Raw genomic sequence first — 12,704 nt, forward strand, 5'->3', positions numbered from 1 at the left:
GAGATTCAGTCACTGAATGTCATTTACTCTTGTTATGCAGTAACAGACGGCTCTTTGCTGTCAAATACGGTATCTAATAGGTTGGCAGAAGAGGAAATTAATCCTAATGTAAAATTATGAGTAAGTGACTGAATGAATGAATGAATGAATGAGCAAGTGAATGGATGAATAAGTCAGGAAATGACTAAATAAATGTGTGATTATATGAATGATTGCGTGAGTGAGTAAATGAATGAATGAATGAATTTGTGATTGCATGGATGACTGAGGGCTGGTGTGAATCAATAAGTGAGTGAAAAATGAATTGAGTAACTGTATAAGTCAGTATAAGTGACTAAATAAATCACTCTTTAAGTGAAAAAAATGAATGAATGAATGAGTAATTGAATTAATCAGTCACTGAGTAAAAGAATGCATGAATAAGAAGATGATTGAATGAATTAGTGAGTGAAAGAATCATCATGTAAGTAGTTGATTGAATGAATCAGTAAGTGAAAGAATGAAAGAATCAGTAAACGATTAAATTACTCATTCAGGGAGTAAAATAATGAACAATAAGTAGTTGATTGAATGAATCGTGAGTGAGTAAAAGAATGAACGAATCAGTAATCCATTGAATGAATCAGTCAGTGAGTAAAAGAATGAATAAATAAGTAGTTGATTGAATGAATCGGTCAATGAGTAAAAGAATGAATGAATCAGTAATCTATTGAATGAATCAGTCAGTGAGTAAAAGAAAGAACGAATCAGTAATCCATTGAATGAATCAGTCAGTGAGTAAAATAATTAACAAATAAGTAGTTGATTGAATGAATCAGTCAGTGAGTAAAAGAAAGAACGAATCAGTAATCCATTGAATGAATCAGTCAGTGAGTAAAAGAATGAACGAATCAGTAATCCATTGAATGAATCAGTCAGTGAGTAAAAGAATGAACGAATCAGTAATCCATTGAATGAATCAGTCAGTGAGTAAAAGAATGAACAAATCAGTAATCCATTGAATGAATCGGTCAGTGAGTAAAAGAATGAACAAATCAGTAATCCATTGAATGAATCAGTCAGAGAGTAAAAGAATGAACAAATAAGTAGTTGATTGAATGAATAAGTCAGTGAGTAAAAGAATGAACGAATCAGTAATCCATTGAATGAATCAGTCAGTGAGTAAAAGAATGAACGAATCAGTAATCCATTGAATGCATCGGTCAGTGAGTAAAAGAATGAACAAATCAGTAATCCATTGAATGAATCAGTCAGAGAGTAAAAGAATGAACAAATAAGTAGTTGATTGAATGAATAAGTCAGTGAGTAAAAGAATGAACGAATCAGTAATCCATTGAATGCATCGGTCAGTGAGTAAAAGAATGAACAAATCAGTAATCCATTGAATGAATCAGTCAGAGAGTAAAAGAATGAACAAATAAGTAGTTGATTGAATGAATAAGTCAGTGAGTAAAAGAATGAACGAATCAGTAATCCATTGAATGAATCAGTCAGTGAGTAAAAGAATGAACGAATCAGTAATCCATTGAATGCATCGGTCAGTGAGTAAAAGAATGAATGAATCAGTAATCCATTGAATGAATTGGCCAGTGAGTAAAAGAATGAATGAATCAGTAATCCATTGAATGAATCGGTCAGTGAGTAAAATAATTAACAAATAAGTAGTTGATTGAATGAATCGGTCAGTGAGTAAAAGAATGAACAAATCAGTAATCCATTGAATGAATCAGTCAGAGAGTAAAAGAATGAACAAATAAGTAGTTGATTGAATGAATAAGTCAGTGAGTAAAAGAATGAATGAATCAGTAATCCATTGAATTAATCAGTCAGTGAGTAAAAGAATGAACGAATCAGTAATCCATTGAATGCATCAGTCAGTGAGTAAAAGAATGAACGAATCATTAATCCATTGAATCCATCAGTCAGTGAGTAAAAGAATGAACGAATCAGTAATCCATTGAATGCATCAGTCAGTGAGTAAAATAATGAAAGAATCAGTAATCCATTGAATGCATCGGTCAGTGAGTAAAAGAATTAACGAATCAGTAATCCATTGAATGAATCGGTCAGTGAGTAAAAGAATGAACGAATCAGTAATCCATTGAATGAATCGGTCAGTGAGTAAAAGAATGAACGAATCAGTAATCCATTGAATGAATCGGTCAGTGAGTAAAAGAATGAACGAATCAGTAATCCATTGAATGAATCGGTCAGTGAGTAAAAGAATGAACGAATCAGTAATCCATTGAATGAATCGGTCAGTGAGTAAAAGAATGAACGAATCAGTAATCCATTGAATGAATCGGTCAGTGAGTAAAAGAATGAACGAATCAGTAATCCATTGAATGAATCAGTCAGTGATTAAAATAATGAACGAATCAGTAATCCATTGAATGAATCAGTCAGTGATTAAAATAATGAACGAATCAGTAATCCATTGAATGCATCAGTCAGTGAGTAAAAGAATGAACAAATTAGTTGATTTAAGGAATCAGTCAATGAGTAAATGAATGAATGAATCAGCAATGGATTGAATGAATCAGTCAGTCAGTGGAAGAATGAACAAAGTTATTTAATTTAATCAGTGAAAAAATGAATGAATAAAGTTTTTATGCAGGATATTAATTATAAATTTTCAATTAATATAAAAAGTCACATTTGAAAACCCTAAAAAAAATTATAAATGGTGTGAATTGTAATATGAAAATAAATTTACTTTGGGTTTATTAGATGTGTCTTTTCATATTAGTTTTATATGGTTGTCTTGTAACTGTTGCATTTCTTGCATTTTATCCCCACATACAATCATGTACAACCCACACCTGTGACTAATTAAACTGAATAAAAATGTCTCAACTCCTTTTCATTGGGGTTATTATAGTCACACTTCTTGCAGTGCTGGAAACAGCCACGCAATAACTTGTGAGTGAATTTCCCTCTCCGCTTCCTGTAAAGGATGTATCAATGTTCCCTTATTCCCTATGACAATGGTAGTGTTCTTCAAACTGAACATGAATGCAAGATGTAAAGTCCATGAATACCTATAAAGTCCAATGCGTAAGGCATTTAGTGTGGTATGGAACAGCTCTTAACTAATTGAATAAATTATTGAGTGAGTGAAAAAATTAATGAATCAAGCAATAAGTAATCTGAGTGAATAAGTGATTAAAGGAGTAAATTGATCAATGAATGAGTTATTGGGTGAATAAATGAATTTAAAAGTGATTGGATGAATAGGTGAGTTAGCCAAATGATGGATGGATGAAGTGTTTGTATAATTGAGTCAGTCCATATTTGAGTGCCAGTCTCGGATAAATAGACATCCCCCTCCTCTGTGCTGGTCTGTGGCCAACTCTCCTTGATACAGTCCAGTATTCACCACTAACATAACTAATCCTTTCATTAAATCAAGCCTCCCACTAACCTATAAAGGGCTAATTGTGTGGTGAGTCAGCACACACATACACACACACACACATAAGCTCTCACACATATTCAGACAAATCCTACATCTCTTTACGCTCTCGTTTTTTCACATGATATCTTTTACCACCACAGTTTTCTAGCTTCTTAACACAGTGTTTCTGTGTTTTCCCTCCAGTCACAGATACACATGTTTTTGTGACTGCATGCATATGTGCATGTTTGCGAGCGTGTGCATCTATGAATGATCGGCCTCTCGTGTGTTTGCTCAAACTTACAGTGGGGCTGTTCATCCCCAGTCCGAGTTGTCTGGCGTGTTCCCATAAGACTGCTTTTAACACACATCTCTTATTTTCACACATCAGTGACAGCACTGTTCTCCTGCACCGGAGCCACCCCAAAATGCTTTGCTTGGCTGCGTAGGTCCTGAATTTAGACCTTTAGGTCACGTTAAAATAAACACAGTGTGTTTGCTAACTAGATAGACTGACTTGAACCCTATGCACTCACATCATCGTCATGTAACAGCTCAATTTTGTCTTTTTAATGGTATGATAACACCAAGCTATCAGTATTGATGTCTTTTGAAGTCTGGCTGATTTACATATAGGTCTGGTTCTACAGAACATAATCAGTTTAATCTCTTTTTTGTACCTTTTTCTAGATAGACCTGTGAAGATCAAAAGCAACACCCGATGAAACATGCAGAGGACTCTGAATAGATTAAGGAAGTCATACAGACTGCCTCTTTGGACTTTTCAACTACATTGGACTGTTGTATGAAGTTAAAAGATTTTATGGACCATAGCCATGGGTGTCTAATGGCTAAACCTTCTATGAATGGTTTCCTCATCTGGGTCATTGGGAGCGCTGTAGAATGGAGGATCCATTCCAGATATTCTCTCAAGGGTCTGTCACGCTACCTCAAAGAAGAATGAGCCGTTTTCACCAAATGGAGACATGCGCATATTGCTACTGAACTGTTCCAAAGGTTCATTTGTCTGGATAGAGAACTAATAGGATGAAGAGGAAGTGGCCGTAACTTCACCCATGACAAAGTATGTACAAGAAGAGCCAGGCTGAAGCGGATGTAATGAGAATCAACAGTAAAGTTTTAAACAAAACTCGCTTTGTGGTCTACACCTGGGAAATATGAGACTTTAGTCGACAGACAAAACACAAACAGTTCTTCTTCGTTTTAATCAAGTGACTTCTACAAGTGGTTCTGGCATGGGTGGCTGGTGGCTGATCTGTTTGTCTTGTTTTTGATGGTACACAGAGGTGCCCCAACTTTATTAAACTGTGTCATCCTACCCACCTTGTTGTTGAGGTTGTCAGCTGTGATGGTGCGCAGGGGTCTTCTGGCCTGGCTCTCACGTGTGGGTGTTGTGTTAGTGGTGGTATGCTGTTGTCTTTCCCTCCTTTATGTCATCACATGCAGCCCCCATGCTGATGAGCTCATGGCTGGGCAGCCCTTGCCCAGGGCTGGAGGGATGGCTATGCCAGGAGGTCCAAGCAGGCCAGGTGGGGTTGGAGGTGCCCCCATCGGCCCTGCTGGACGGGAAGGGTTCCAAGCCCTTCTCCAAGAGCGTGAAGAGCAGCACCGGCAGCATATTGCCAGCTTGAAAAAGCAAATCGCTCAACTGAAAGAGGCTCTCCAGGAACGGAGCGAACAACTTAAAGGCCTGCAGGACTCTGTGGAGAAGACGGCTGGGAAGGGGACGGTGGGCGACGTTGCTGACGACCACAGTCACAGCGACCTGCAGGAGTTCCTACGCAGCCAGCTGAGCCGGGCAGAGGTGCACTCTGGGGTCAGACTTCCGAGTGAGTACGCTGTGGTGCCCTTTGAGAGCTTCACCTTACAACGCATCTACCAGCTGGAAATGGGGTTAACCCGTCACCCCGAGGAGAAGCCTGTGAGGAAAGACCGCAGGGATGAGCTGGGGGAGGTGGTGGAGAGTGCGCTACATGCCCTCAATGCGCCAAATCAAGGTGGAGACAAAGCGAAAGCCAGCAAAGTCTACACACCTTCAGACTTTATAGAAGGTAAGAATAACAGTTATGCAGTTAACTAGTATTTGCTTCCACTATGCTAAAAACCAGTGCTTCAAATATACCTAGTGTACGACCATGTAGAAAATACAGTGGCACGTTATTTTAAGGACCAATTCTCACTATTAACTATAACTATAAATTACACTAATTGTAAACTATGACTATGATTAAACTTTTGCCTGAAACTCCTATTAATAGCTCCTTATTAATAGTTAGAAAGCTAGCTGTTAAATTTAGGTATGGGGTTAGGATTAAAGAGATAGTTCACCCAAAAATGAAAATTCTGTCATTAATTTCTCACCCTCACGTCGCTCCAAACCTGTAAGACCTTTGTTCATCTTTGGAACATAAATTAAGATATTTTTGATGAAATCCAATAGCTTTATGACCCTGCATAGACAGCAAAGTGCTGTCCTGGTTCTCTCGTAAATTGCATCTGACACTGGCCCGGAAGAGAAGAAATCATTGAATAAAGTTATTAATTTTATTTTATATACAGAAAAAGTATTCTTTCAACTTTGCAAAAATTATGGTTGAACAACTGATGTTAAATGGACTATTTAAAAAATGTCCTTGATGCCCTTTCTGGGCATTGAATGTGGTAGTTGCATTGCTATCTATGGAGGGCCAGAAAGCTCTCGGATTTCATCCAAAATATCTTAATTTGTATTCTGAAGATGAACAAAGGTCTTACAGGTTTGGAATGACATGAGGGTGAGTAATTAATGACAGAATTTTCATTTTTGGGAGAACTAACCCATTAAGGGCTCTAGACATGCAGAATGAAGCATTAATGTGCATTAGAACTAATAAGCAGCCAATTTGCCACTCATTATGCATGCTATTAACAAGGCTGTGAGGGACCGAGGGATTGTACTGTTGTTTAACAACATACGGATTGTTCAGCTGATGAAAAGGGTTTATTTTTTTGCCTTTGTGAAGACAAAAACTCAGTTAAGAAGTTTGGAAAATTGTGAATTGTTAAAATTATGTTCTCTAGGACCTTTATACAGCCATTAAAGTCTATCCCTCCGCCTGGTTTTCATCCACGTTAAATTCAGTTTTGTGTTTAACCTGACTAAGGTATATAGACAGCCAAAGTAGAACTATATAGCCACAAGATGCATGTTAACATGAGTTAAGTGTGACAGCTTGTGAGGTGTAAGTTGGAAGTAGGTTGAAAAGGATGGTCGGAGGTTTTTGGAAGCCTGTTTGTAAACATTATTTTTGCTATTTCATTTAGTGCTGTCAGTGCAGAGATGACCACTTCACCTCATCTCCACAGGAAAACTCTGCATGTCCCTGGACCACCGATAAAGCCCAGAACTTCTCTGACATAATCAGAGAAAAGCTCTCAAAATAATTTCTGAAACACCTTTAAAGAGTTGTACAGTGTGTTTCTTGTATCCTCACAACCAAATCAGCAAAACAATAGAGCATCCTGAAGCAGTATGCTAACACACTAAAGTCAGGATATCCTGTGATGACTCATTTTCAGAGTTGTCTCATCTCTGCCATTTCCTCCAGAAATAAAGTGACACATCTCAGTGGTTATAGGCATTAAAGGAAATACATTATTCATGTTGCTATGCACATTGTTTAGTCATAAACAACTGTTCTACAAGACTAGGTGACTGCAGTGAGAGTTAGCCAAGCTGAAAACAGAAGATGAGATTGACATGAATGTAACAAACAACTACTGAATTTTCATGCTAGATTATGCTGGTTTGTTACTAGCAAAACCAGCTTCCAAGACACAACATTAACCAAAATTATCCTGGTCTTTTATACAAGAATATATTAGGAGGAGTGCTGCATAATACCTTGAGAGGATAATAGAACCTTGCCTCTGCTTTTAAACAAAAAGCTAAATTTATTCTAGCTTCATTCATACTTTTTGTAAGCACATTATTGTGGATAGTTTTCATAAAAAAGAAACATTTTGAATGAATCGGATGGATCGGATTCAGAAAGATGATCAAAACATAGATAGAGTAGATCGCTATAGATCCTATACTTCCTGAGTCGACATTTTCGTTCGCTAACGTTACGCAGCATGCAGTTGATTTATATGCTGTTTAATGTTTGATGTTCGCGTTGTTTTACATGCTTCTGTTTACACATGAGATCCCTTGTTTCTGCTTCTTCTTCGCAGTGTTTTGATTCAAAGATTCACTACTCTTTCTGAAGATGTGTAATACGCCTCCTATCGAATTACGTGTCAATGGTGGAATAAGAGTTAAATAAAAGACCATTTCTTCTCAATTCGATCCTCTTCTCAGCTCTTCTTCGACTGTATACTGAATAGACCCACTCTAATACACATCAGCAATGGAGAGCTTGTGAAAAATTCAAAGAGAGCCAAGGCCACGTCTGTAATAATTTACAACTCGGTGTCCAGACACAATGTCAATTTACCCAGCCGTCTTGCTAACACTGAACGAGACTGAATAATATGGTCGGACGTTCAAAAAACGTTCAGTCCTGAATCAACACAGGAAGCTTGACCATTACATCCGCAACAGTGCTTCAGCAAACAGGAATGTTTACAGAAAGCGTATCTTTTCTACCCACAAAATAACTCTCCCACCCCGTCCCTAGAGGGATGCATGTATCTCTCTCATTATCCTGTGGCCATTATCTCTGTTGGCGAACTGGATTTAATGTTCCTTTACCAAGACTAGTTTTGTGGTGACACAAACCAATTTAGAGAGGAAAAAAGATCACAGTTCATGCTAAAAGTTACCGTGAGCTAATGTTACCCGTGTACAGTGTTCAGTAGCATATGATTTTGTTGCTTCTTAATTACCGTAGCTAGTTTTTCAGTGAGTCGAGTCTGCGGGCTACACTTTGATGCCTTTGCCTTTAGTAGCTTGTATTGATTCAGATGGCTTCCCTAATGGCCCTGCTTTTCCCATAAATGCATTTTATGTGTGGGATGGAAATCCTGGACGTGAGATTTATTTCAGTTTGCTAGTTTGTGAAGGCAAGCATCACTACTGCTGCTTAGGGTTAGGGATTTGGACACGTTCAGAAACGGTGTAAACACTGTTTAGAACACCATAGCAACTTTTCCACAAACATATTAGAAATTAGATACACATATTTCCCAGTAAAGGTCATAATGCAGTGTTTCCGCACTGTGCTACCAAAGCTAATGAAGTATGAAGCTGTGAAGTATGTTTTTCTTGACATGATCGACCCTTAGGCAATTGGGAATGTTTCGTACAAACCTGTTTTTCCCTTCATAGTAAGAGTCTTCATGCCTTTTATAGCACCAGTAAAAACACTGATATGGGACCTGAACAATGCACATTTGATGCTGTACAGTAAAGAGATTTGGGCCTTTCAGGAGCATGAAAGTACTGAGTGAAATCCTGTTTTTCACCGTCTTCATGCATGACCATCTTCCAGATGCTTTTAGTGTAAGTTATAACCAGGGATGTTACCCAAGCCTCAGATGACCTGGTGCTCCTGATATCTAAACATCTGATATCTAAAAAATCCCTTATCATAGTTCCATGTCCCATGTCTCATCATTGCTCAGATCATTTCAGAATTAGATGAGAAATGCGTGAGTTCAAACTCAAATCTGACTTTTCATTTCAGGCTTTTCCATTCAGTCCATTGCAACTAAGATTAGGGCTACACTTTTAATTGTATTCAACTATGATCACAAGTTCTGCTTCTCTCGATTAATTAAGCATTATTATTTGTGATATTGGCCTTCTGGTTATTTATCCTGTTTTTTTCCTTTAATAATGTCATAATCTTGCATTGGTTAACATAATTTGGATTTATTATTGCAAATAATATAAGTAATTTTGCTTTAGTTTTTGAGAGAAGCTTCTTAAGGTTTTATAAGTTCTCAGAGAGTATGTTACTGTATATGATAAATATAGTAAATCAGGGAAATGAGGTGCATGAGTTGATTTTCTCTTGCTTTTGCTTACGTGAAAGTTCAATAATTCTGATGAAATGTTAAAAAGACATAAAAACATTTGTGACCAATAATCACAATTATATATATTTTTAAATAATCATAATAATCAGTTTTGTGAAGCCCTAACCGTGATGTTTAAAAGATCTCCTGTGACAAGTTTTATTCCATCAGTAGTTCTAGTATCACTATTTCTACTTCTACTCTTAATTGGTTTTTATGTGATGCTTATAAATGATGAATTTTAATATATTGTAATGGGAAAGAAAAATAACAAATTGTATCTCATTAATATCCCTTTCTTAAGCAATGAAGAGAAGATTAAATTAGCCACAGTGGGTCTCATCTGATAAGCATTTGTATGTACAAATTAGTGAGTGAAATGTTTTTACGAATGCAAAAATCACAAACTTTGGGTGGCCTCATAATCATGTTGATAAAATGTTATACATATCTTACATATATTTCATCATACAGTAAAAGAGTAAGCTGTGTTATAGCTTGAGCTGCGAAATACCCCTTTAACAAATGCAGATTTTGTGCTCTCAGGAAAAAAGCCTGATTTTAGAGAGAGATGTGTGTTTGCTGAAAGTGTTGAAAGATTGCTTAGAAAGCCCTTACATGGAGATAGTTTGGGTGTGTTTTATGCAAATGACTAACCTCAAGCTCACAGTCACTAATTTGGGAAACTCCAGATTCATTAACATTAGAATGAGGTTAATAGCAAATGCGTGTTCATAGACGTGCTATGAATTAGGTTGTAAATATTCATGAGAAACATACAAATATGAAAAAATCCACTCAATTATTAGTGGATAAAGGCCCGTTCACACCAAGCACGATAACTATAAAGATAACGATAAAGATATAGTTCTAAAAATCGTTCTCAATATTAAAGAATAGCTGAGTCCACACCACAACTATAACGACAAAGGCAAAGGGAAACGATATCGTTGGAATCACTTTCAGAACGATTTTTTTTCTGATGAATGATAAAAACATTGCCAACCAATCAGAATCAATCCTGCTGTAATGAGCTCGAGAATTTAAAGCGGCAGGAGCACGTCCTAGAATACACAGACAATATCGTTCGCTGGTGTGGACTCTAATATCGTTATCTTTATAGTTATCTGTATAGTTATCGTTCTTGGTGTGAACGGGCCTTAAGTCCCACTTTTTCTTTCAGGACCCAACAATGTTTAACACTGTCCTCAAATTGGTTTACTGAGAAATTAAACTCAGACATTTCTCATCAAAATGTACAAAACCAAATGATGTGAGCTGTAATGTTCACATTAACTTGATCACTTTTGAACTTAAACTTGAACTATGAGAAAAAAAAGAAAAAAAAACAATACATATTTTTTATATAAAGAAGCTTTATGTAAAAAAATAAAATGTATCCCGCATTTTCATGTCACTACTGAGACCGTGTATGTTTTAGTCCATTGACTAAGCCTGATTTTAACTAAAATTAAGCACAATTAAGCAGTTTTTGGGGAGTTATTCCATAACATTTAGTTTTTATAAGTGTACCACTTTTCAGAACTGTGCTAGCTAGCTGTATGCTAATTAGCATTTTTGAGCTAGGTTCAGAATTATTTAAAATTGTCACTCATTATTTTGGTAGTGACCAATTGGAACACATAATCCTTTTTTGGGGCAATAAGCAACATTTTTGTACAGTTATACAGTTTTTTTGTATTTTAGTATGTTTAAGTAGTGTTTTAGTATGCGAGTTAAAATTCTGTAATGTGATTTGGTCACTACCAAAACATTACTGTCACTACCGAAAATGTCCAGTCACGACCGAAACATGGGATGTTTTCAACTAAGATGTTATGATAGTGTTTGGTCCAGTGCAAATTTAAACAGATTAATCCCGAACTTTGAAATCTCTATGAATCTGTTTGTTTCCAACCCTGACTTTACACCAATTCTGTAGAGTGGCCCATATACAAGATCTTTGACAGCATCTGAAGACAAAAGTTGATACAAACATCAAACATCTCATGAACCACTGAGCAATAAAACCTTTCCTTCCTCTGGGTTTTTGACAGGCTTTTGAGTGTCTGCATTTGTAGACTTGGTGTCTTCCTTCACGCTTGTGTCTTTGTGTGTTTATCTTGGTAGTATTTGTCCTTGAGCTGCAGATTTCTTTGAAATTTGACTTTGCTTGCGTGTGATTGCATGTGGGGGTTTGGTGAAATGGTTTCTTTTGTTCACTTTCTCAATGTCTTCTCATCACGGCAGGAATAGCGCGCACTGAGAAGGACAAGGGCACGCTGTACGAGCTGACCTTCCGTGGAGAACAGAAGCAGGAGTTTCGCCGGCTGCTCCTCTTCCGCCCCTTCGGCCCCCTCATGAAAGTGAAAAGTGAGCTGGTGGAGACGGCCAACATGGCCATTAACATCGTGCTGCCTCTGTCCCAGAGAGCCGACAAATTCAGACAGTTCATGCACAACTTCAGGTGACCCCACTGTCATTCTGTCACTCTCTGTTATTATCTGTTGTTTATCGGTCTCTGCACTCGTACTTACTTTCTTTTTCACAATTCTAGCAGTCTATCTTCCCCGGCACTTTCCATAAATAAGGCACACTTTGGTATCCAGTAGTTTTAAAACATTCAAGGCACAGAATGCACACTGTGAGAAGAACCAATAGATATGTTTCTTAAGCTACTTTCAGAAGACTAATGTTATTGACTGGTATTGAACTTTACGTAAAGTTTAGAGTTCGAACTTTTGTACACTTGACACAAACACAGCGTTTCATTTTTTCATTTGCTCCGTTTTAGTAGAAATGGTTTATACAATATTTTCATTAAAATATCAGCATTGGTTATTGTAATGTATTGGATATCACAGTATTTGCCCATCAAAAGCCTCCATGTATTTGATCAAAAATGCAGTCAAAACAATAATATAGTATAATATTATTATAATTTAAAATGACTGTTCTCTTTTAATAATATTTCAAAATGTATTTTTTCCTGCGGTGATAAAGCTGAATTTTCAGCAGCTATTATTTCAGTCATCGGAGTCAATTCAAATCATACAGCAATTGTCATCTTTGTTTATTGAATTTATATTTAGTTCATTTTTTTACAGAAGTTTGCATTTTGCATGAATACCTGTTACCCCACGATGTGCCTCATTACAAAAATTGTAAAACGTTTAAAACACTCTAAAGTCTACAGTTTACACCCATAGGGCCCAATCTTGCACCCAGCGCAATTTACTTTGTACACCGACGCATGTGTCATTCCTATTTTGCACCTGCGCAA

At 36.9% G+C, this 12,704-nt stretch overlaps 1 protein-coding gene across 1 annotated transcript in view; it reads left to right on the plus strand.

Moving 5' to 3' along the window:
• Nucleotides 1-12,704, plus strand: part of csgalnact1a (chondroitin sulfate N-acetylgalactosaminyltransferase 1a) — a 41,838-nt gene that overhangs the window by 12,325 nt on the left and 16,809 nt on the right. Inside the window, exons 2-3 of the mRNA XM_052567822.1 lie at nucleotides 4,088-5,469; nucleotides 11,672-11,888. Of these exons, the coding sequence (XP_052423782.1) occupies nucleotides 4,692-5,469; nucleotides 11,672-11,888 (995 nt within the window). The 5' untranslated portion in view covers nucleotides 4,088-4,691. The remainder of the gene's footprint in view (nucleotides 1-4,087; nucleotides 5,470-11,671; nucleotides 11,889-12,704) is intronic.

Source organism: Carassius gibelio, chromosome B10 (genome assembly GCF_023724105.1).
Source record: "Carassius gibelio isolate Cgi1373 ecotype wild population from Czech Republic chromosome B10, carGib1.2-hapl.c, whole genome shotgun sequence".
NCBI classification, from domain to species: domain Eukaryota; kingdom Metazoa; phylum Chordata; class Actinopteri; order Cypriniformes; family Cyprinidae; genus Carassius; species Carassius gibelio.